We start from the raw sequence: 25,817 nt of genomic DNA, 5'->3' as shown, positions 1-25,817 counted from the left end.
AGGGTGTGACTCCACAAAGAGAAACCTGGGATTTGCTTCCAGTGTATGTGAGGCAAAAACATAATTTAGCTTTCACATCCCAGTTCAATTTGAATCAGTTTTCAATTCATCCTGTCACCTGTGCATTTCTCACACAGACACTTCTGTATCTGTGTACATATATATTCTGTATACATACAAAATACAAAGTCACTGAGACATTAAACTTTATAAGCTGTTTTCACAACAATCCATCATGAACAATCAGTGTAGAACAATTCACAGTAACGTATCTTTGTAGTATATTAAACCTATTAGTTTTCTAAATTGTTCACAAATCTGTTTCTCAGTTCTACCTGTGTCAGAGTACCTATAATCACTTAATTCAGATGTATGGCAAAGTTATTTGATCCTACCTCCAAGCCTTTTGTAAGTTTTCTGGTTGGGAAGGAACCAGTTCCAGCTGCCAAGGCACAATATCACTCCCAAATCTTTCACAGCAATGGAAAATAACAGCAATTAATTTTCAGATTTTGCTTTAGAACAAGCAAGAAGAAATTCACTTTGAAAGAAAACTCTCATTTGGGGTATTACAGATGTAAAAAGGCCTGATGTTAACTACTTTCTATTTCAAACCATTTAATTATGCACATTTATCCACCACTCAGGGGTTGTCAGATTTTCAAGGCAGTGGGCCAGACTACATCTTTCTTTCCTGAACAGGACCCTAAATGAGCTGGTCAAAGCTCAGCAGAAGGATTGTGACAAAAAAACCCCCAATCTTCAAATGCTGCCTGTATGTCTTTTGAGGGGTAAGGGCTCTGTTCACCCACCAGGTTTGGAACTTCATGAGCTGCTGTCTCTTGCTTTTACCTGCCAGTCATAAAGCTGTCCAGCTGCTGTTCAGCAATTGTGCCATATGTTTCTGACTCCCAGTGTCGAGTACAGAATTTTAGTACTATTATATAATTAAAAAGTATGGGAGTTACTGTAAACGGCATTCTCAGTTACAGCACTTGAGACACCAAAAGCCTCTTCCAGTAAAAACTGAACATGTGAATTAATACTGTTATGAACAATCTAGCAGGATGAGATTTTGTAACACATATGACACAATCAGTTCCAGTAAGCATCACCCAAAACAGTGATTTTTAATTACTAATCTGGTGTCTGTACATCTGATCCATGCACTTATCCAGTAACAACAAATCGGTGCTACTCTTGATCATAAAATGTTCAATACAATGAAAAAATCTAAAATATGTCCATTAGTAACTACAATCAGCACACTTCTTTCATTGCAATGTGCTACAACTATTTAAAAGAACCTTAAACAGTTGCTTACGCTATAATATTGAAGCAATCCTTATTTGACATTTGTTCCTCAAGTAAAAGTCGCAAAGAATGTTGGATATGGATGATGTACATAGAGTTTGTCACTGATATATCAAGAAGTATAACCACCCTAGATAAGAAATACGTTATTCATCAAAGACAAATAACAAATCTTAATTACACATTCTTATTTTCACTGTACTCTTACTTACCAGAGAAAGTATTTTCTAGCTATGTATCAAAATGTATAAACACTGAATGTATATTTAGAAAAAAATCTGCAAAACATAAGGTAAGGTTTAAAAAAAAAAAAAAAGTCACAATAATGGAAAATTCTGAGGGTGGTGGGGCACTGCCAAAGGTTGCCCAGAGAAGCTGTGGCTGCCCCATCTCTGACAGTATTCAAGGCCAGGTTGGATGGGGCTTGGAGCAACCTGGTCCAGTGGAAAGCACCCATGGCAGGGGGTTGGAACTAGATGAGCTTTAAGCTCCCTCCCAACCCAAACCATTGTATGGTTCTATGTTTCTTAAGCTATGCAAAAATCAGGGTGCCAGCACATATAGTGCCATAATGGCTGTTGAACCTTAAACAGGTCCTCTTTCTTCTCTGTACCTGAATATCCAAAACATGCCTGAAAAGCATGGATGACTCTCATGGGTTCTTACAGGAAGATGAGCTTCAACCTACCAACTACCTCCTTTGTCTGTGCAGAAAAACTCCAGACATAAATACTAACAGCAAGTGTGAAAGCTGACTGTAAACACCGCCTTTGGCCCTCAGGTTCTCTTCATGTTTGATTTATGATAGAACATTCCCCAAGGGCTTACTTGCTAGATAACTCAAATTTAAGAGTCTCATCCTGAGTCATGGAAATTGCCATTTTGTGTTGACCAATGATCACTGGATTCTTTACATTCACTGGATCATTAAAAAAGCTTAATATCAGTATCTGTTTTCAAAAGCGGACTGCTTACACTAGTCGTATCTGCAACCATTGGCTCTACATCTTGACTGTTTTCTGTCCTGTGTTCCTTGGTGCTGACTTACACAAAGAGCAAAGGCTGGCAAACTAGAACCATACACGAAGAAAGGACTACCGAAGTACGATACCTCCTTTCACAAACACTTCCCCATATTCTTCTGCTAGCAACAGATAGCCAGTCAATTCGTTTCTCATAGATTCTTACCATTTTAACAAGGAGTTTCTATGGATAAAATAGAGAAAATTTAAGTTAAAAAGTTCAATAAGTCTTATTGCCAAATGCAATGTGGCATGACATGTGACATGTAACATGACAGCACAGTAATGAAAAAATTAATGTTTTTCATTCATTTTGACAGCAGCATTTCATTCTTTGTAAAGATAAAGAGAATACAGTCCATAAGAACATACAATGATAAAAAAACAACCAAGGGTCTAAAGGTCTTTTTTGCAAGCTTCTCATTTCTTAAATAGCATTTTCAGGCAGTGTTCATAACAAAACACATCACTTAAAATAAACACAGTATTTTCAAACACATATCATTCTTTAACACAGTATCAATTTGAAGACATTAAGGCAATTTGTCCAGACTCTACAGAACATGACCTTTGCAAGCTTGTGTATGAGGGCAAATCAAGCTAGAAAAGGGACACTGAATTCAGAAATAAAGCTATAAGGTAGCATGCTTTTGGAGCACAAAACACACTCGTGTGATGGTGATAAAGGAGCCAGAAGCTGCTTCCATGTCAGCTAGTTAAACTTTACACTCTCCTTTTTGACCCAACTATAGAATTCTACAGATTTCTCACCCCTCCTCCATTTTAAAGAAGTATTTGCCCTGCCTGGAAACATTCCCACAGCCCTTTGCCAGGGCTGCTACTGGAGCAGTACAGAAGAGAGAAAAGAAAAAGAATGAACAGACCACTATATAACACACCCTAGCTGCAAATATCCCCAAGCACCTTCTATTTCATTAAACCTGGGCCACCCTCTGATGATCTGCATCCTGACCAAGGAGGAAATCCTCAAGAGCAGCTACTGCCTGGGAGAATTCCATCGGCCTTCATTATGTTATCTGCATATATACGTATCTCTGCTGCTTCTACACGTAAAAGAGCAAATGAAGTCCTCAATATCCCATACAGTTTAAATGTTCTCCTGGTGCACCAGCAGTTTTAAGACTATGTGTTGTAGGAGCACCAGGCTAAAATGCTACTCTTGGTAAAAAAAAATGACTTCAGAGTGAATTACTCCTAATGTCACCATCTGCAGAATATTACCATTAGGCAATCACATAGAACTTAATAGACCTGGATCTCATAATTTCAAAGTGGACACAACTACCTAGATGATTATGTAGCCCTCACAAAGCCATATCACTACAGACAACTCACCTGATAGTTATACAACACTGGCAGGTCAACATGGATATTTTTCACAGTTCCATCATACCATTCAAACTGCATCATTGCTTTCTAGAAGGATAAATAATACAGTTATGTGTTTACAGAAGCCTATATAAGCTACAGTACCATGGAATTCCTTCCTGAATCATTAACGTATTTGATCTGAATCAGTGACTCAAATTTCAATTAAAGCCTGTAGAATTTCACTACTTATAAAGTACTGATTTTAAATAGAAAAATGTAGCAATAGAAAGAAAAAGGGAAGAAAGAAGACAACAATGAAAAAAAGTCCTCATTACATACCTCGTGTAGAGTTGATGATACTGTTTTTTTAAGAATAGGTACAAATTTTTCCACAGGAGAGAAAGCACTGGGAGCCAGAACCTGATAAAGGTTTAACTTTTTAGCTATAGCAAGAAACAAAGAAATGAAATAAAACACATGCTCTGCCTTGTATTCATGTTTCATATGTGTTAAGCTTTTCTTTCTGTGCTACCTTTCAATCCATATGTCTTCAACCATTCTTTTGAGGTTTTGGCCAGGGCACATGGTGTTTGAATAACTAATGGTCCTTCATGCTTTGGAGGCTTTGGGAAGAAGTCAGAAGGTGCTGTACTTGCAAATCCTGTGGAAACCTAAAATGGATTTTAAGAAAAATTCTTGCAACTTTAAGAATATATATTTTTTTCTACCCATAATCCAAAATATCCAGTTTTACTTATGTTTTACTTATGTTCAAAGTGCTGGGATTTCAATAAGCAAAACACTCTGAAAATAGCTATAATTGATCCTCCTAAAGATGGGTTTGGGGGACGATGTTCCATTAACTTCACTGTGCTTGCCACAATGCAAAAACCCACAGGAGAATGGAAAGATCGTGGTTGTACATACAGGAAATCATCTTTTCCAAGAAAAGTAACTAGGAAAAGGAGCAGCAGTGCCAAAGTTTTAGCTTTCACGTTTAGTGACCGTAAGCAAATTTAGCCACTTCCTAAACTTCTAGGCCCCTAAAAAGTACAGAGATGAGAATAAGGCAAAAGAGAGATGCATATTTCCACTTAAGACAAAGGTGAAAGACAGACGTGAGTGAATGAACTCTCTACCAGATCAAAGCAGAACGAGAATTTCCAAATATCCCATAGAAAAAAAGAAAAATCACAGGAGATTCTTTTTCTTCCTCACACTTATTTCATCGAGAGTATTTAGAAGTAACATTACTGGAGAAAACACAAAGAAAGAACCAACTCCTGGTATGTTGGTCAAATGAAGCACAAAAATAGAAACATTACCAAGACAACTGTTACAGAACAAATGGCACCAAATCCTCATGATAAACTAGGATCAACATAGAGACAGATGTGTAACAGGCAGACTGTAGCTTCCCAACTTCAATACTAGTAATAGATCTAGGCAAGCCCTTATGATTTTGCAACTCAAGTAACTGTCCATCTTGATCAAGGAGAAGTATCTTTTTAACAATTTAAAGGACTATTGAAACTTCATTTAAATGATCATGCACACAGTTAGGCCAGTGGTTCTCTTAGACTTCCATTATGATCACAGTATAATGTTCTTGTCATCACATTTTTGTTGGTTTATAAAACTCGCTGCATTGCAGAGAAATGTCTCCTTTACTGGTTTTGGCCTTAACTTGCTCTTACAATGGATGGCCAATACATAATATTCAAAGTTCACTTATCAAAGTACCTGATTAATCATATCTTTTTTTTTTTTAATATAGTAAACCCTAAAGCCTTCTACCCCTGATACTTCAAAGTATCTGAAGTATATTGGAAAATAAAAAGATACATACATCTGCTATTCTACCAATAAGTGAGTCACCAATTCTTCTTTGGAAAGTCTGCTTTATGCTCCTGAGTAGGTCCTTAGCCTTCTGAGATTCCTGAAGTAGCAGCTGAAAGTCACTGCTATCAAAATTCTGTACATATAAAAACAAAGGAGAAAAATAAGTTAACTACTATTCAAATACCAACCAGACACAGCTTTCTTACCTTGATGTGCATACATCTAGACAAGATTGCCCGGCATAGCAGAACTGAGTGTAAATGTATCTAATGCACCACTAATAATTTAGTCATCATGTAATAAACAAGATATTATTTTATTATTTTGAATCAGTCTACAATAAGCCACTGCTTTCATCCTATTCATCAGCTTTAAGTCAGTGAACAACATCTGCAAAATTTATTGTGCTTTTAGGAAAGCATTTTCAGTTGCAGGAGGAATTAACCACAGGTTTATTGACCACATCCTTAGCACTACTATGATGGAGACTTTCAGCACCAGTTCTTGCTATAAACTTCTACTCAGATGATAATTAATTTACCTTTCAAAGTGAAGAATCATCAGAGAAAAATGCTTTGCCTCTCTATCTGTCACCTACCTCTCCCTTTGAAGAGTAGCAATGATAACGGCCTCTTACAGCTTCTGCAAGGTTCTTTAGAACTGCCTACATATATAAATAGGAAGAAAAACAGTTACTTTGATTCAGTAGTCTCTTTTGATAATGTAAGTTGTTGGTATTCAATTCTCAATTAGAGACAGAGAAAGAAGCTTTGAGATACATGTAATGAAAAAACCAAAGTAATTATGTTTCCATTGTTTTCTTACCAGTCTTATTTTAATACGGCTTAAAAATCAACTCAGTAAAGAATTTACAAAATAGGCAATAAGGGTCAAGTTTATTCACCTTGTGTTAAAATGCCAGTCACTTTCTCTTCCTTTGAGGGCAGGCTCGTGCTAGTCAGATCAAAGGCATATCACTGAAGTCTACAAGTACAAATGCTAGGTTATCCTTCCCCTGCCCATACTTACCTCTTAAATACTTTGCTGATTTTTTCATCTCTCCCAGCTCCTTCTTTCATACTACCTACCACTGCAATCCCCTTACTGCATCCAATCTTCTGCTCATTGAAGAACCTTCTGCTCATTGCTGGGAGGTTGGACTAGATGACCTTTGAAGGTCCCTTCCAACCCAAACTATTCTATAATTCTCTTCAAACCAGGATTTCAGTCGTGTCCTCCCACTACTGAAGTTACTACATGCCTTAGGGAAAAGCTTAAACAAGCAATCAACACCTAAATCCAAGTTCCTATGAAGAAGCTAATCAAAAGTATCTGCTTATCCTTCTGTCCTCCTCTTCCTTCACACAGTCACTGCCAACATCCCAAACCATTGCTCATGATCATCACTTTAATTTGAGTAAGTCTACTAGGTCTGATGCTATTCCATACCAAAATATTCCTATCTAGAGACTGCCATGCTCATATGATCTCACTCCCATGTTCCTGCCTTTTTCCTATGATCCCTCTCCATACTCACTTGTCCTTACTGCAATATTGCCTACCTGAAGTCCCCTATCTTTCTGCTTTCACCTGTGAAAGAGCTCTCAGCCCCAGTCTCTTCTGTGTAAACACACAGGATGATGATCTGGAAATAACTGCTTCCCTTCAGCTGCTAAGCCTGTCAACACCACTTGGTTGCCACTTCTGGCTTTAGTATGAACCAAGATAAATACTCCAGAACAGATTTTTTCATGTGTGCAAGTACAATGCTAGATCAAGAACTCTTAAATGAGTAGGTTAGCTTCCCCACAAGTTTATGTGAGAAGACACGGCAGCTGAATAGGAAACAAATGACAGGACACTTAAAGAAGTATTAACACAATTACTTACAAGAGAAGCAGGACTGCTGCAATCATATGTAACAGCATGGATGTGCAGTTTTCTCCCCAGCATACACTGCTGAGCATAGTCAGACAGAATTTCCAAGGACTGATCAGGGCTAATATAAATAAATAAATAAGGGGGGGGAAAACAATTAACAATGGCAGTAACCAAATGCAGGAAAAAGACCATACTGAAGACAGAGAAGAAAATGAATGCGAAACAAATAACAAATCATGGGAATGTAATCCAGTCATTTAGCACAGCTTGACCTCCTCTCCCTCTTTCAACCATTACTGAGGTACCACTACTACAGTTTTGGTTCTGTCCTGAAAACCTGAAGGATAACAAAAGCACTAAGGTTCTATTCTAGTTCACAATGACTTGTGGATGAAATGTTCCGAGTTATTCCTTGCTAGCCCTGGAAGCTAAAAATTGGGAACTGTGGTTTTGCCCACTGACAAACTGATAGAAAAGCTTTCAACTCAGATCTTCAACCTGTAAGGATGTCTGTCCATTGTCTTTGCTAAGGAAAGTAAAACTTTACTTTGTGTTTAGAACTTAGCCACCCTAAGTGGCTATACAGGTGGCTAGTAAAATCCTTTCCTTCCAGCTACACTTCTGCCAGGGACAGAAATTAATGAAGTTTTCACGTGCACATACTATAAACCTTTGCCTTCTGTTCAAAGCAGATCTAAGCAAAACTTGGAACCTTTGAACTGAACACTGAGCATTCAGTAAGTTACCTGAAATGCAATCTCAATCTCCTTGAATATCAGTCTTGCCTAAGGTTACATCATCCCACTTTTGCACATTTAAAATAAATACAAATAATAAATTGTAAGTACAGTAACACTCCCAAAATCCTTACTGTAATCTTTCGCTTGTAATCCTGACTCCGCTACTGCAGATTTTCACGACAGCAGAACTGCAGAATTTAAGTCCATAATTTATCTAATCTCAGCCTCTTTTCATATACTTAAATCAGACATTTTAAGTTTTCCATCAGCACCACTGAGATCACAGACAGAATGTGTTCTAATAAACACATTCAAAACTATGTTTGAATGCTTAATGCCATTTTAAACAATCTAAATCTAGCTCATCATCTGATCTAACCCAGCAGTGTGGGCCCCTTAGTGACATCCTTAATGGTGCTGAAGGACTTTTACTAATGTAAAATTAGAGCTAGCAGACTTCCAGTGGATTAGTGTGATAACTGATCTGCAAAGGGAAAATGTAGCTTTGTATCAGAAAGGAGATTTATAAGTAGTAAAAAATGGAAGAAATAAAGAAGTTCAAGGATATGAACTAAACATACATAAAACCTGGATCTTAAATTTTCTATTTATTTTTGTATCAGGTTCAGATTCTTGAGCCAATTCTGTACCCAAGTTAAAACTGGTAGTCAGGACAGATAACAAATTTACCAGCTTCCTACAATAAGAACCAGAGAATTGAGTTCTTTCATCATAAGGACATGTTTTAAGCCTTTCAGCAAATTGCAGCCTCGACCAGGCTCCAGCTGCTGTATCCACTGTCTTGCTTCATGTAGCCTGGGGGGATGAAACAGAAAAAGGACCATGTACACTTAACATGCAGGCGCTAAATAAGATAGATTATGAAGATTACTGCAAACCACAGGAGCTGCTAAGATATTTTATGCATGAGCAACCAGCTTGAAATCACTGACTGCACTGAAGATTCATTGCTTTTTTTCTTTCTTAAAAATCACTGCAGGCACAAGATGAAAAACACTATTATCTACAAGGGATTGCTCTAATTAAATGGAGACACTGTTTGAAAAACCTTTATTTTATCGAGAAACGTACTTACACATGAACATTGATGTTTTTTGGACTCTCCCACAGAGGTGACATTTCTGCACTGAATGAGAGGCAGTACAGTTGCTTCTTATAACATAGTTGTTCATCTATTAAGCACTAATAAATTCAGAAATGTTATTGCATTAGTATCCATGTTGTTTCTAGTAGGGTTATTATGTAAAAGACTAAAACCAGTAATTTCCTAAAAATAGCTGACAGCGATATTTTCAGGTACCACAGAGAAAAACTTCCATTAAGAAGTCACACAGATTCAAATATTTGGTAAGGAATAGAGAGACAAAACTTGCAAACCTCTGGTAATCCCACCAATTTGTTAATGGGGCAAGAGGCAGGGAATATTTGTTGAACTGGTATCAGGTTTTCTCTTCAGCTGATGAGCACATGAAACAACATATTGATCTAGAATGGGCCTATTCACCCACAGAGCAATTACTAAAAATGCTTAACACATATTCAAGGGTAGAGCTAAACAGTAGTTCAGGTATTAAGGCTGAGCAAACCAGACTAAGAGAATTTAATAAAAATAAAAAGCACAATAAAGTACAAGTTTCTTTTCTGGGACTTGAGGAAGTGACTAACCCACCAAGGTTCTGACTGTAATTGTGGAGTGTGCCTTGTTGTGACAAGCATAAGGCGTAAGGAAACTATATTTGCTATAAACAGCTCTATGTACAACTTGATTCCAGCTCTTACAGCTGTTTCTGTTAGGCAAATTTACTCCATAGAGAATGCTGGTAGGAGGACTGAGAAACTTCCAAATATTAATAAGGAAAGTATTATTATTACAGTACACACTGGAGTGTGGATCTAGACATGAACAAAGACTACACTTTCAAAGACATTTAAAACATACTGTCCTACAACAGAGAAGTTTTATGTATTGTATATTATGAATTTAAGCAGGGGTTTTTTTCTACTTAGTTCCTGGCTTGTAGTTACACAAAAGCTTAATTAGTATGCTATAATTGCCAAAGTCTGCTTTATTATGACTTACAAAAAGATCCTTCTGAAACTCCAGCAGTCTAGGTCCATAGCTTATATGAGACACATCAACCAAAAGTCCAACTTTGGTTCCTTTTATAAGGCCAAACATCTTAAAAGAGAAAAGTCACTGTAAATACTAAGCTTATCTACAGCTTAATAATTTAACTGTTTATTCTGTACACCACCATTTTAAAATCAAATATTAGGTATTTATTTGCACATTAAGTGTTTTAGCATAAAGATGACACAGTTGACAAAGTCGAGGAAGAATTAAAACTGGCTCCCAGTTTATCCTTACCAGTGAATCAGTATTACTTCCTTGCCAAGCAACCTATTTATTACTTGAAAGGATAAAAAATAACTTTGTCTACAGCGTCTCCTTCAGGTTAAATCAAGCAGCTTTGTGGAAGCCAGATTTTGGAATGCTACTTCTTTCCCTCACCCCTTTGAGAAGGAGTCATATCCTTTTCCAATTCCTGAGCATTAGCCCTGCTAGGTACAGTAAGTGATTAATTAACCAGCTGTGCAAGAGAAGGCACAATGGACTACAAGACAGCTGCACTTCCCTCAGAGGTTAAGCTCAGCATTGTCTACTCCAGTTTAAATGTCAGCGAGAGGTTCTGATGACTAAGACTGCTATGAGAAAGCAAAAGACTAGATCTAGAAAGCTGAAGACCACATACCAATGAAAGATCAAGAAAACAATCCATGGACAAGATAAGTAGCAGTGCCTATGATGTGTAACTCACAGTAGACAACAAAAATACACAAGCTATGGAAGCCACACTTCACTAATATTCAAAAATTAATTTATTCTTTAATGCCATATACAGTTCCATTCTAAAAGCATACTGCAAAGTTAAAGTTACCTTTCTGCTGTCCTGCAACAGCCACTGAATTCGCTGCTGATAAAGTTCAATCACTCTGACAAAAGGCATAGCACACATTTAGCTAAGGCGATCTCTTGCATTGTGCATCAATGTTACAATCAACCATTTGTCTTCATCACATCCTTCTTCTCACAGATGCAAAATCTGTGAGAAGCAGCATTTAAAACTGCTGTTGCCAGTGTTCTCATACAACTGATGGTTGCAGGGTTAACCATTTAAATACTACTTCTCCTAAAGTTGTTTGATTAAATATGTGGCTGTCTGAAAAAACAGAACACTGGAATGTTTTCTAATCAGTTGCTGGCTTATTCTGTTCAGAGGTGGGAGTGGGGTATTTACCATGTGTATGTGTGAACAACAGAAGTTCAGGCAAAACTGAGTTTAGTTCAGCACACACAGGTTACTGTCAGGAAATGTATTTAATACAACCTACACTATTGCTTAAGACATTCATGAAATATAAGCTTGTGATTGAAAGGCAGCACACTCACTGAAGTGCCAGACTAACTGCAGCATAACTTTCAACAATTTCCATTTCAAAATAGGTAAAACCTGAGGTAAAACAAAGTGCTTGCTTCTTCTAAAATTGTTTTGCTTCAACCAACTGATTTTTAATACCACATGCATAGTTTTTACAATTTAAACAGAAAGTTTAAATCAACATTTTAAAGGGGAAAACAGTTTTGCTTTTTCAAAACACAAAAACTACTTCTTTTTTAAACCAGATCTGCAGACAGTTTGCTTGGATGGTTCAGGGCCCAAGTACTGAAGGTGGACCTTCGGAAGATTCTGTACCTTCATGACTTGACACAGTGAGGTATGCTGAAGTAGTGGCACTCCTAAGAACAGTCATATAAGTATTGTGAAGACCAGCAAAAACATTATGATTATTCTACAACTTATTCAACCTACTGATTGCATGTTTTTCTCAATTTAAGTTTCCCTGATTTTATACATTTGAAATTCACTTAGAAAACTTTTAACTTCCAATTGTCCTGACTTGAAACTAACCCAAGTTACAGTAAACATAACCCACAAATATGCACTATTACCTGTGAAAACTCAACCATTCACTAGCTGCCTTTCTAAAATGAGCTAGCTGCTTCAGTTCAAAACCTGCCTGATTGGCACCTTCATTAAAAAACTAAAACCTCAGCTGTAGTGACACGGAATTATCACCTACCCTAAACCTCAGCAGAAAGGATTTAATGCTGAGATACTCTGAAGTTCCCCCAGATAACAAATTAAGATTTAAGGCTTATATTATGTAGTTATGAGTGATGGGCATCCAGAATCAGTCATGCATCAAAATCATAAACAAGATGGATACTTACTCAGAAAGTCTGGACTCAAAATCAGTAACAGTCTCTTCTGTAAACTCTATCTCTTCAACACCATTTCTTGAATTCCTGGAACACTATGCATCATTAACATCAGAGGTGCACACAAAAATGGCAGACCAAAGAAAGAGCAGTGTTGTACTTACAAAACAATACTGCCTTCGTCTACCAGATGCTCTAATGTTAATTGCAAGGATTCTAAACTGTAGTTTCTTAGCCACTCTTCAGAGGTTTGCACCTTTTCAGACTGTATTTCCTTCATTTGTACTCTCTATAGATCGAGTAAGAAAAAATTAAATGCAATATGAGAAATGAAATGTACTGTTCAAACGTGACAAAAACATACATCCTAAGGAGGGTTGCTGGTAGGCAGTGCATGTCCAAGAACAACATAATCTTAGGTCTGGCATACTCTTTTGGATGTGGGATGCAAAGGAAAAGAAGCTTTTGGTACACCCCCAGATAGTAAGCTGAAGAAGAGCTTAGTTTGGAGAAGACAGGAAGGAAGAAAAGAAAGAGGAGAGTTTAGTAGAATAATTAAAAGAAATATCCCAGTGATTTACCAGAGAGAAAAATTAAGCATCTCCAAAACCTGCCTCACAGAGTTCAAAGGGGTATATATTGTCTTCTCCTTTTCTGAAGAAAAAGGCAGTATCAACAACTAATCTACCTTTATTGTTTTGCCTGACTTTTCACAGACTGATTCATCTCTGCAGAGAAACAACATGTAGTTTCATGAGTTCAGTGATTATGTCTATCATCTGTGTGCATATGGAAATATATGTCTACCTATCAACGCATTTATTCCCCACTCTGTATTTACAGTGGGTATGTGTTAGTTTTTTGGTTGCTCCATTTGGCAACAAAACTCTCCTACCAGCAGATCATTTGTCTTGCTGCTATGTATGACCAGCGATCCATTATCTGGTCCTGGACGTGACATAGTAAAATCTTGGCATGGTGGATGAACACCCTGCAGAGTGGATTTTGTGGTCAACCTAAAAAAAAATGAATTTTATTGTATTACTTCATAATATTCCTGTATTGCCATAAAGTCTTTACAAGTTTTTTTCTGCAGGAACTGTTTTATACTTTGTCATGTGTTTACACTTTCAATTTGATATACGATAAATGTTTTGAAAGGACATAGTACATAGTTTACACAAACTACAGTCATTTACTCTGTATTTATGTATGAAGTCCCAACAAGATTTTGTAACAGTATTCTCACCCAGCTTTTTCCAAAACCTGATCATTGTCCAACAACTGTGCCATTTTCTTGATGTGTGTATCCATTATTCAAACAGACCTAGCCTTGTTAAAAAAAAACCAAGAGAAAAATGTCAAAGCATTAGAGTAAAAAGTTTAAATCCTCAGGAGTATACACTATTAAAAAAGGTATTAATATTGCCAGCAACTTACATGATAATTACATCGCATGTAGAACAACAGCAAATTAAAACACAGCTGCAAAGAGAAATTACAATTATCTATCTACAGAGAACACATATAGGAACTATTCTGCAAGAGCTATTTGCTAAGGGATTTTACGCAGTTAATTATGCACAGCAGGTAGCAGACTAACTATACAGCTCAACCTGAAAGAAAAGATTAACCAACGCAAACCCCAGAGCTCTGCGGTGTGTGAGGGGCAGGCAGCCGGAGAGCCCCGGCTGTGGGATACCCGCGGGGATGGAGGCGTGTGGGTGAGCTGCCCTTCGGCTTTTGGCGCATTAAGACCAGAGAAAAAACGACGATAAAATCCCGCTTTTCACCTTGCTGGGCTCTCCGCTTCTCACACCGCCTGTGCCCTCCCGCTCACAGCGGGTGTCAGGGCAGCCTCTCCCCCACAGACTGTACCCACCTCACGGGGGAAGCGCCGCTCAGCTCCACCGGCGCCGCGCCGCCCCATCCCCAGACACTCCTCACCTCAGGGGGGAAAAGGCTCCCCCATTCCCCACACCCCCTCCCTCCTCCTGCCCCGCCTGTGCACGTCCCACAAGCACGGGCGGCCACCGCGCCAGTGACAGGGATCCATCCCCCAAGCCCCCTCAGGCAAAGGCACCTCCCAGCACTCACCGACCCTTCCCCCAAGCGGGCCGGCTGCCGGCAACGCGGAAGGACCCGGGAGCCGCCCGCCCATCCTCCGGCCCCGCTCGGCGTGTTACGGCGTTGCCGGTGGAGACGGGCCGGCCCCAAGCGGGAGGAGCCGGCACCGCGTCCCGCCGCCCCGGGGCGGTGGTGGGCGGGAGACCGGATCTGAGGAGACACCTGAGGGACGGGATGGGGCGGGGCCAGTCGGTTTAGTAGACAATTTATTTTGATAAACTTGCTCAATAACAAAAATACAAGTGAAGAAAATTATGTTCATTTTATACAGTTTGTATTAACATTTGTTCGGAAATCATTAATTGAAAAATGCTCTAACCAATTAGAAAACAATCCTCAGTAAAGGCCGGGGCGTGGGACGCAGACGGTCAGGCCTCGGGCGGGGAGCGACGCGACGCCCAGGCAGGACAACCCGCTTGCAGACACCATTTCCTTCATTATTTTCATCCTTCACAAAGGTTTTAAAGGACAGCTTTCATTTCTTGGGTGTTGGGGCGAAAAGTCATCTACAGTTGTGTTCTGAAGTGGTTAAACAACGGCTCTGAAACACAGGTCTGACAGGAGAGCCCTAGCCTGGCTGCTCTACCTCAGCCAGAGGTTGGGGCTCAGTGGTGTTGCACACAACCAGCGTCCCTGGAAAACTGCTGTCGCTCGCCAGCAAGATTAACAACATAAATGGTGTTAAATGGTTAAAATGGTGCCTTCAGGGAAGCATACCCTCCCCAGGTCTGAGACAAACAGCTTCCAGGCGATTATTTCAGCTGAACTCAAGGATAAGATTTATAGAGACAAATGAATTAGTTTTCCTTCTGAAGGTATTTTGAGTTTCCAGTCTTACATGTTGTTAGCCAAATAAATGACAAAGTGTGCATAAATTACATTATGATGGGACATCAAACCTTTGGGGGAACTTTGAAGCAAAAGACTTAAGTAAGACTCTCTAGTGAGATATGAAATGAGCTGTCCTTTAAAAGTTAAAAATAATGGCTGGCAGAATCAGAAAAGTTTATGTAAACACTCAACACAAATATGGGATTACCTTTGGAGAAGATTCACATGGAAACATTTGCTTTTCATGAACTGAAAAACTCTACAGAAGTTTAGGCATGTTCAGTACGAACTTCCTGTAGTTTAAAACAAAACCTTGTGCAAATAAAACCTATAAATAGTCCTCAGCAGATTTTACAGTGATGCTCTTAGGTATGAAAAAAATGCACACTTTAAAACAAAAGTAACAGACATAAGTTTGACAAATGATTGCACCATAAAACAGTGTTTTATATACAGTTTACAAGATATGATTTTTTCTGCTATAAATTAATACTGTACTATATAGTACTTAGTGACCTCATTAAAAGCAACTGTTGACAGCTGTCTCCTCAAATACTGAGTGGAGTTGTTGGGTTTTTTAAATGCAGCTGGCTGCATCTATTTCTGGATTTAAAATGCTCAAATATTTCACCAATTTACTTGTTAAATCTCTGCTATCATTTAATAATTCATATTAAATGATTTTAGCATTGGCAGATCAGATACATTTCCAGCCACCCAGCCACAGTCTGGGTATGCTCCAAGATAAGTGTTTACATTTTTTTATCAAATGATGATCCATTTAAGCCTAAATCCACTGTATACATGATGTTACTATAACTGAATAGGTAAGCTGGGGCGGGGGAGGGGGAAATCCTAGCAGCTGAGAAACTCCCCCACCCTGTGTTCCAGTTACAAAAGTCTCCTAAACTATTTACAAGAGTGACATTTCCGATAAAAAGAGGGGTTTTTTTCCCCAAAAAATCATAATTTATGATCTAAGTTTTAGTGAATACTTCAGCTTAGAATACAGCAGTGGTAACACCTGAAATTTAGACACACATCCAGCAGCTGAACCCTGTGTTTTATCTCCACCAACATCACTGGGGACTTCAGGCGGCTCAATGCAGATGAAGGCTTAAATTAGGAACCAAATCATATTTAAACCATTACTTCCAAGCCGGTGCCTGGCTGTATTTACAGATTAATATACTTTAGAAAAATCTAGTGATCCGTAAACACCTCCTTCTACCTGTGAGTGAGCTGACTGGAAAAAAGTTGCTTATAGACAACCCTGGTGACAACTTTGCCAAAAAATGTCAGAAGAAAAAACACTTAATGCAGCAAATAACCTTTGGGAGGGAGAGAGAGAAGAGATGGAGGAAAAGGACAGGGACCCACTAGGGTGTGAATGGCACACAGTTTAAAAGAATTGTGCAAATTGTCTTATTTTCAAACACTTAAGCTTATCAGATAAATGATTATTCTGGAAACTGCTGATTATATTTTAACAACAACCTCATTCTAAAATACACTTTCACTACGATGTTAGGAAAATGTGTATTCAGTAATGCAGTTCTTCTAATAAGCTCAGTGAAACAGCACTTGAAACATAGATTTTTTTTTTTTTGTTTTCATAATGAATCTTAGGTAAACTATGTATTAACTGGAAAAGAAATACTGACAGTACTAATAAGGGTAGCTTTCCTGGGACACTAAATCGTACTTCCTGCAAGGTTCGACTGGGTAGTGAATTATGACATCTATGGATTCCAAGGTTTATCTTTGTGCTGAAAAATAAAACTACCTTTAGTGAAGAATATTTACTCCAAATTTGGGTGGCCCTTAAATCCGCATTTAAAATAACAACTTCAGTAAACAAGGCATATATTATTTAAACAATTATATTGCTCATTTTAATACTTAAGTGAAAATAAGTTCATTCATCTTTGCAGTGGAATAGTGTTTGCATTACTTTGAGCATTGCATTTTACACGTGCTAGAGAAATGCTTACCTATGGTAAAATGCTGTGCTTGAACATGTATGAATGCTAATGTAACAACACAGTAGAAAAAGAGACTCTCTGTACAACAGTTGCTAATAATTTAAATAGTGTCAGTTTCCCAAAATTAGGATTTTAAGGTATGACATGATCTCACCTTCTACCCTCATATACAAATAAATTACCATAAAAAGAATTTTAGCTTAACTTAAAATTGCACCTAGAAAGGCATGGGATCGTTTGTACCTATTACAAAAACTGTTAAAATCAAGGGCTGCTACAAAGAATGAGGTAAACTGAAGACTCTCAGCTATGTGGCCTTCAGAGAAATGGCTTTTTTCTATTGAGTCCTAGTTTTGCACACCACAGTGTTTTGCTAGCAAAGCGTTCTGAGTTCTTTTCCAGGAACCATTTGTGTGTATATACATATATTACATATATGTGTATATACACACACACACATACACACACACACTGTATACTGCATCAGCAAAATATATATATATTTATATATATTTATATAAATATAAGGAAGAAATCCCCCTCTAAAATGTTCCTTAGTGTTTCTCTAGAGCTTATGGGGGAGCAGGGGATGTGTTTTCTTGCTCTTACATACATTTAGAGAACATGTTTTGATCTATTGGCTTCTTGGTGCAGTAATGCAAGATTGATCCACATTGGTGCCAAAGGCTTTGCTCATCAGAAGGAAGATGTAAAATACTAATCTCCTAAACAGCGAGGCCAGCCTCACTTGAATTCCTCTGCAACCCTCTGGTCTACCACAAAGTTCATAAATACTTTGACTTCCAAATCGTTAGACGTTAAAAACAGGAACAGTACAGTAACACGGGGTGTTATGCTTCTCAGTGTAAAGCATTCTTCACTAGTTCCTATCACAGTGCAGACCTGACTGCATTAAAATATGCTCAGGAGATTAGTCAGCGTTGTCTGTATTTGGTTATGGGAAAGGCTCTCCTTTTTTTCATCCAAAGTGCATAGTGAGAACAAGTCAAAGCATTCCTCTTTTCAGTAAGTGTCTGACAGTCTGATCTAGGCATCCTCCTGAGAATGCAATTCTGACGTCTTGCTCTTTTCCAAAATAAAGTCCCGCAGTTCAGACATTCATCAGCCAGGTAAACAAACTTTGCCAGCAAATAAAAGTCCAACTATTGTAAAGAAAATGGATAAGACAAACAGTACATACGAAGACCCAACCACTGTGTTGTTGGGTAACTTATACGGTTGACCTCCAACTTCACTGATGTAAAATCCTATTGGAAATATTAGGGCTGCCATACAGAATAGAATCACTGCAAAGAAAAGAGAAAAAAAAGAAATGGTCAATGCTGTGATAAAGTCTAAATATTTACTTGTTCATAGAGCAGTCCAGAAAAGTAAGCAAAGCATTCTGACCAAACTGAAGAGCTGAGATATTCCAATAACTAACTTGCTTGAAATGACTGAGTAGGCTTTATCTTGCTTTTAAAACATAGAATCATAGCATAGTTTGGGTTGGAAGGGACCCCCAAAGGTCATCTAGTCCAACCTGCCTGCAATGAGCAGGGACATTTTCATCTAAATCAGGTTGCACAGGACTTTTTAATGCTGATTTTTTCAGTTTTCCCTCAGGTTACACATACTGCTGCTTTTTGTTTGTTAGTAAGGGACCCACATGCTGTCCTTTTCTTCCCCTTCTTGTCTCCACCACTAAGAGACAGAACAAACTGGGGATGGTGTTCTCTGCTTCAGCTTCCCCACACGTCAAACAAGCAACAGTAAAATCCACTGGCAACCTTAATCACTGGTTCCTGTGCAAGTCAGCAGTGTTGCAGCTGCTTTTGTTTCCAAAGTATGTAAAGCAAATATAGGAGCTCGCCTGCCCTCTTCGGCCTTACCAGGACAAAGTCTCTAGTCCTTCCAAACCAGGAAATGATGGGCTGGAGCAGCCCCAGTATTTTTAATGTAACTTCACTAATGCTTTTCCTGACTAAATACACATGCTCCAGTTTATCCAGCTACGGTGTTACCTGCCCGTAGTAAAAACTTTTTTTAAGGGACTCCATGTTTATCCAAGATGAATAGTTTATCCCATATATCTCAATGCTCAAAGCTTATGATTTGCATAGCACAGGTCTCAGTTTTGAGGACAAAAGCACTCATGTTCCATAGAAGAGACTAGTTTTGGGCATGATCAATCTGAATTCAAAACGTGTCCAAGCAGAACTTGGGCATAAACAAAAAAGGACGGTTTCATAAACCGTGATCTACACCAGAGCATCAACTGCTCCTTGCCTTCAGGAAAGGAAAAACCCCGAATGTTCCACGAGAGGGAGCTCCGGTCTCGCTTTTAATGTAGCAACACCACAGATTATTTGTTAAAGAGAAAGAAATGGAGCACAAACAAAAAACATCTGGCAGCTGCACAGTTACTACACTCTTGCTCAGTGCTACCTCGTTAAGCCGTCTAACATTAAAACCAAACAACTGGCAACCAGACGTTAAACATTAAATAATCGAGAAGGTTTTAATCTTCATGGTTATTGATCCATGAAATTCCACACTATGCAATCTAATTCTTAAAGAATGTTTCCCTTTTTTCAGTTGTATCTTAACCAACAGCTGGTCTATCTGAGGACAGAAAGCTTGGGTATGTGTTTCTTGAGCAGATCTTTGTAAGCAGAGAAGAGCTCTACACTTGAGTGGTCCAGAGAACAGACGTTGATGTGCGATTAGTACCGCAACATACAACCAGTGACAGTTTGAACAATATTCTGAGGATAAGTCACATTATCATAACTCAGCACACTTCCTATTATGTCCAGTTAGTCCCTGATGAGCATTCCAGTTATTTACAAAACTTCTGCAACATTTTAACAATAACACGCTTACAGGAAATAGCTTCAGGATTCGGAAAACAACCTGCACTTCCAAGATTAAATCTCCGTTATTATATTCAAGAACTACATAGCTGGAAAAATTCTGTCAGACTCATGGGTATGGCTGAAGAACAGATCTTTAATCCTCTCTACTAAACCACTGTTCTTTGAGATGTGTTGGACATACGCACACCAGGTCTGAGATCTGCTAGTGGCACTGTGGAGTGTGTACCCACTGTCTCCTTGTGTTCTGCCCAGGCACAGAAGGATGTAAGCACCTCAACTCTCCATCAGTTCACAGCAGAACCAAAAAATAACTTCTGTGTGTGCAGAATGCTGATGTGCACACACATGTCAAACTTTCACTACACAAGTAACCAGCCATCTTTTCTCTTCCACTGTGCATCCTCGCAGCGCACATGTTCTGCTATGAAGGTGTCCAAGCAATTTTCTTAGTGTGGTCTGAATTTTTAGTTTACTGAAATAGCAAATAAAAAATGGATTCCTCAAAGTCTCTCTCAGATTAGGAAGCCTGGCAAAGGAATTAGGGCAAAGTTTTGACAAGTCATTAAGAATAGACTGCATGATAAATTTATTTCAGTAAGCAGCAGCTAAGGAGAAAATCCAATATAAAAAAATGAAGAAACTAAGGAGAAAATCCAATATATAAGTGCTCAGTTAATTTAGTGTATTTTTTAAGAAGAAGATTTGTAAGCTGGAGGATAGGAATTTAAGTCTTATACAAGCTGTAGCCCAAATATAACTTTCCATATCTGGTAGTATCAACTCAGTGAATTTCCAGCAACACTTCCAGCAACCCATAAAGAACTTCTTCCTCAAGACTAGTTGCTCTTGATTTCAAATTCTTCCTTGGACAGGAAAATATGCAGAAAAGACACTTACTGACTACAATTTCTATTAACAAAAATACTTAGGTAACAAAACACAATCATTTCTAGACTTCTCTGGATGGTGGCTGTCACAAAAAGAGGTAGCTTCTGTAATTCTTTAGCTTGAAATTGTTTTGAGCATCCAATGACAACTTCAAAAATCCAGGATACAGCATATTAATTCAAGGAAAAAGCTAACGTCTAGTCTTTAGAGGACTCATTGTAATACCTGCTTGCCTCTTTAGAGATGCATAACATTGAGAACACCACCTGGTACAAATCTTTAGTAACTCAAGAAGCACTTTATCACTGGGAAACACCAGGGATAGATGTTTACAGGATAGCTGTGGTAAATTAAAAATGTGATTACCCTGCCCCATTTTTACTTGCATTCCAAAACCCAAGTACATCATACTCGTGAACATTTAAATCCTCTGGCAAAAGAATACCAGACTCTCTGGTAACTGCTCGAAAAAAGGTAGAAATATTTTTCTGTCCAGCACTTCCTCCTTTGACACATCTCAGAGAAGCATCTTATTCCGTGGTAGCAGACACAGAATTAATTCCTTTTCTAGTTGTAGCAGATGGTAAGAGACCAGAATCTGTGTAAGATGTAAACAGATCTTATGGGAGCTCTGTGAATTCCTGCAACAGCCAAGAAACAAACACCAAGAAGGAAACTACTCTCCATTACATTGTATGAATTTGGTACTACACTTAACAGGACTCAAACATCATGCTAGTTTTGATAGTAACTATGCCCAAAGTGACAATACCTATCACAACAGAAGGAATGCTGTGATTCTTGAAAGACTCTTCTCTATAGAAATTCAAGGTAAACTTTCACATTTGCCTTCAGAAGGCTTCTGTCACTGGTGCAGTATTAACTGGAAGAAGGAAATATCTCTCCTCTTCACAAAGCTGTTTTGCAGAGAAACCAGAAAGACAAGTTTCTGTGCAGTAAAATCACCCAGCTGGGGAAGGATGCAAACACTGCGCTAGTAAATACTCTCTTGGGATTTTCCTTTAGAAGTGTATACAGGAAAGAGAATTGACAGATCAAACCTTTGTCCTTCATGTGTCCCTTAGCTAGACAGAGAGACTGCTCTCAGCAATAATTCATATCTATAGGTACATGGTTGAAAAAATCTGGAGCCATCCAGGATGACAAGATTACAAGCAGAAATTCCATGAAAAATATGAACTACACACTGTCATATAAATTCCAGCATGAACTGGGAAGGAGTGCCCTCTTACCAGGCTCTCCTTGCTGCTGTCAGAGTTGCAAGGAAAAGACTGAGCAAGAGGATTCCTTTGCCTTTAGATGATTGACTCTAGACCCCTTGCATTTGAAGGGAATGGAGCTGCCAGTCCCGGAGCTGCCGTTGGCAGTCCCAGCAGACTTCCCTGCCTGCCTAGGATAGCACGTCGTATGTTGTGTTCAGAAAGTTCTGTGGGAAGAATATCTGCTAGCAGCCTGTGCGAGGCTGTTGAGCCTTGAAATTGCTTGCAGAAGAGATGTGATACGACTGTGTTTTCCCTACCCCCTTCTACATGTTTTCATCTTACAGCACTGGCACTTCACAGGAAGGACATGTTCATGGTATTCCAGGTTGACTCCACACGGTTTTCTGATACTAATCTACAAGAAGTTACTAATTTTTGTTGCTATCTAACAAAACACAGAAGTCACATCAACTTTTTGAAAAATACAGAACTCTTCCTCCCATTCCTTTCTTTTTTTCAAAAGTGTTTTTTCTTACAAGTTAAGCAATAATATTTCCCAGCATCATTAAGTGGAATGCAAAGGTCACAGAGTTGTATGTATTGGAGATGAATACTCAAGATGTTGAATTTTAGAATTTCAGCAATGCAGAGATCGTATCTTAACAGAATTATGAATAACTGACTTGCAAAAGAAAAAATCAGTATGTTCCATTATTAAACATCTCATAACAAAAAGGCAAGTGCTGAAATAAAAGTGTCCTTCTATATTTAGTCTTCCAATAATGGATCTGTTGCAAGCCTAAAGAGATCGACAGGGAAAAAAACCCCAGCTTTAGAGTACCAGGCTTTTTGGCTGAACTGACCATCACAGCTGTAGAAAACTGAAGATGCAGGGATGTTACAACTGGAGCTATTTTAAAACATTACAATATGTAAAGCTCAAAATACAAGCTCTGCATTAAGGAAAAAACCCTCAGTAAATAAATTGTGGAGTACTATTAACGTACAGTACTCCAAAAACCTGTTTTACTCTAGAGCTTTGACTTCAGCTTACTGTAAACATCTTAATTTTATGTGGCATTTTGAGTTTAAACCCTCCCTGTATACATTAGATATACATGAAATACGTACACACAAACAAGGGTCCTGGAAAACTTGGGATGGAATATGCAGTAACACTTGTGTCTGCTATTTTAATCATGCACCAGAAAATAAACTGAAGTCAATCACAATGGATACAGCATTTCAATAGCTCCATTGTCTGCAAGAGCTGCACTGTTAATTTAATATGCCGTGTAGCAAAGTTGTCAGAAGGATGCCTTTGATTGTACAAGTGCCTCAGAGAAGTACCTTTGTTGAAGCCGAGTGCTTTTTTGTATTATTCCCTTCCCCAAAACAAGGTTAAATCTCATTCATATTAGATATCATTAGATGTCACAGATGTCACAGAGTTATTTATGCCTATGTAAACCACAAACTTGCATTTTCTAGTTAGCATTCACACTACCTTTAGTGGTATGTCTTAATTCAAGTCAATTTAAAGCCCTCAGGTTTTGAGTTTTTCATGCTGTCATCCCCACCATTAAGGCACCATTTCACAGTTGGGCTAAGCCTGTAACACACACCAAGAAAAGGAAGTTTGAAAGTTATTCCCTTTACTCACTGTATTTTTCTTTTGCACCGAAGTAGCCATAGGACATGTTTCCCTGTGTAGAAACACAGGGCTGCTAGGGAAGGCTCAGCTGTCAGGAGTTATGCTAGTGCTCATACAGAGCAGAATCAAGGGAGGCAGAAAAGCACTGATAACTCCTCCTTCCACCTAAAGCACTGCTGCAGGTCACTTAGGGAAGCAAAAGTCTCAGTGCTGTGAAGCACAGCAGATGCTCTGCAGTGGGCAATCCTCCTGCATAGCCAATTAGGATGCAGATACTCTGATTAAAACACCTACTGTGAGCATGAACAACTGAACCAGCATCAACTCTGAAAAAGGTATTCATGAGACACCTGAAGGAGGGATGGATTTCAGACTGTAGTTAGTCAGATCTATCAAACTGCTGCCTCTTCCTTGGGGAGGAAATTTTTAGTCATTCCACTCTGCTAGGAATAAGCGCTGGATATATGGGAGTGGGGAAGAATGAAAGACTATCAGACGCACAGTTCAGGACTGACCTCCTCTATCCCTGCTCATTTTCTTAGGTCCATTAATGCACTGCCCAAGGAAGGTAAAAGGCCTTCTTTTCTCTCACCTTGGGCCCACAGTCTATTATTCCCTCTCAATCACAGTCACTTAAGATAAACTCCTTGGTTTTTGAAGAATATTATTTTTTCCTCAGATGTGGCATTTAAAGAGAAGGAATGTTTTGTATAGTAAGAGCCCTAAGCACTGCTCCTTAACAACACTATAGTGTTACTTTAGACTCCACCAGTTTATCCTGTATACAGGTCAACTGTGAGGTTGAGGTCACTTACTTCCAGTGAAAGCTATCCAGCGGGCATATTTAGTAGCTTCTCTTCGCCAGTGGGAAGCCACCAGCAAACCACATGTGACAGTTAGTGAAATGATTCCCATAATGATGAAAAATAACGTAGTGACCCACTCAGGAGGCAGCCGTGGAGGAATACAGGTCCTGTCACGTCCATGGATGGTTTGACACTGTCGCACAAGGCCAACTGTGAGAGCACCTGAAAATACATAGCAGAGAGGCAAGTAAACTTTCAAAATCCTCTCTGAGGGGCGCTCAGTTGCAAACCAAAGCTCAGAATTCTCCAAAAATAAGGGATTCTTTCTCTGACAAACCTCAATAAGTCTTTCAAACTCAGAGGATGGTGGGGGGCATGCTTTAAACATCTATTTTCATGTTCTTTCATCATAGGCTTGCACAAGTTGAAGCGAGATGGCTGCAAGCTGTATCTGGTTCTTGAGTGGCAATCAAGGTCTAATCAAAGGGATAAAGCACTCCTCTCTTATAAAGCCTGCCAATAGCAGCTAAAGAGGCAACAGAGTTGTATGGAGGATCACTCCCTCATCTGTGAAAGATGAAATAATTTTATAATCTAACAAAATGAGCTGCAGCCCCCTAAAATGCCTTTAACTGTCTAATGCCTTTTTCCCTTATCTGTAAATACAGCTTTACTCCTCAAAGTCTTGCAGCAGAAACTGCACTTGATTCCTGCCAAGATTTTAAGAACATTAAAAAAAACCCAAATCCTTTTCTTTACAGTAACTCTTTAAGAATCTCCCTGTGCAAGAGGCTGGTCTTTTGACAGCTAACGAGTTACTGCACATGCAGACTGGAATATCTACACAAACGATCTATCAAAAAGATCCTAGGAAAAGGATGAGGCTGGTACAGAAACCATAAAGTTTTAAATAAAATGAGGTATTTTCTATTAAATAAAAAATTAATCTGATTTAAAATCCAATTCAGTGTTTTCAGACTCATAAAGAAG

General features: G+C 38.7%; 2 protein-coding genes across 4 annotated transcripts in view; both read right to left on the bottom strand.

Annotated features, from left to right (window-relative positions):
- Positions 1–11,185, bottom strand: part of VWA3A (von Willebrand factor A domain containing 3A) — a 29,398-nt gene extending 18,213 nt beyond the window's left edge. The window contains exons 1-13 of the mRNA XM_032919848.1: positions 11,092–11,185; positions 10,233–10,331; positions 9,228–9,334; positions 8,822–8,947; positions 7,401–7,509; positions 6,109–6,174; positions 5,518–5,643; positions 4,201–4,339; positions 4,008–4,111; positions 3,693–3,773; positions 2,363–2,520; positions 1,325–1,444; positions 396–470 (exon numbers count right to left, since the gene is read on the bottom strand). Of these exons, the coding sequence (XP_032775739.1) occupies positions 396–470; positions 1,325–1,444; positions 2,363–2,520; positions 3,693–3,773; positions 4,008–4,111; positions 4,201–4,339; positions 5,518–5,643; positions 6,109–6,174; positions 7,401–7,509; positions 8,822–8,947; positions 9,228–9,334; positions 10,233–10,331; positions 11,092–11,169 (1,388 nt within the window). The 5' untranslated portion in view covers positions 11,170–11,185. The remainder of the gene's footprint in view (positions 1–395; positions 471–1,324; positions 1,445–2,362; positions 2,521–3,692; positions 3,774–4,007; positions 4,112–4,200; positions 4,340–5,517; positions 5,644–6,108; positions 6,175–7,400; positions 7,510–8,821; positions 8,948–9,227; positions 9,335–10,232; positions 10,332–11,091) is intronic.
- MOSMO (modulator of smoothened) overlaps positions 11,015–25,817 on the bottom strand; it is a 34,480-nt gene continuing 19,677 nt past the window's right edge. The window contains exons 2-9 of one of the 3 annotated variants that reach the window (XM_032919849.1): positions 24,837–25,049; positions 14,532–18,684; positions 13,875–13,919; positions 13,684–13,766; positions 13,330–13,450; positions 12,599–12,723; positions 12,447–12,529; positions 11,015–11,951 (exon numbers count right to left, since the gene is read on the bottom strand). In XM_032919849.1, coding sequence (XP_032775740.1) covers positions 18,500–18,684; positions 24,837–25,049 — 398 coding nt within the window. In that variant the 3' untranslated portion in view covers positions 11,015–11,951; positions 12,447–12,529; positions 12,599–12,723; ... (2 more) ...; positions 13,875–13,919; positions 14,532–18,499. Of the gene's footprint in view, positions 11,952–12,446; positions 12,530–12,598; positions 12,724–13,329; positions 13,451–13,683; positions 13,767–13,874; positions 13,920–14,531; positions 18,685–23,874; positions 23,980–24,836; positions 25,050–25,817 lie in introns of those variants that run through there. The other 2 variants (XM_032919850.1, XM_032919851.1) reach the window with 2 other exon arrangements.

The sequence above is a fragment of the Strigops habroptila genome, chromosome 4 (assembly GCF_004027225.2).
Source record: "Strigops habroptila isolate Jane chromosome 4, bStrHab1.2.pri, whole genome shotgun sequence".
NCBI lineage: Eukaryota > Metazoa > Chordata > Aves > Psittaciformes > Psittacidae > Strigops > Strigops habroptila.
Note: the sequence above shows the minus strand (reverse complement) of the source record. Positions and strands in the feature narration are given on the sequence as shown.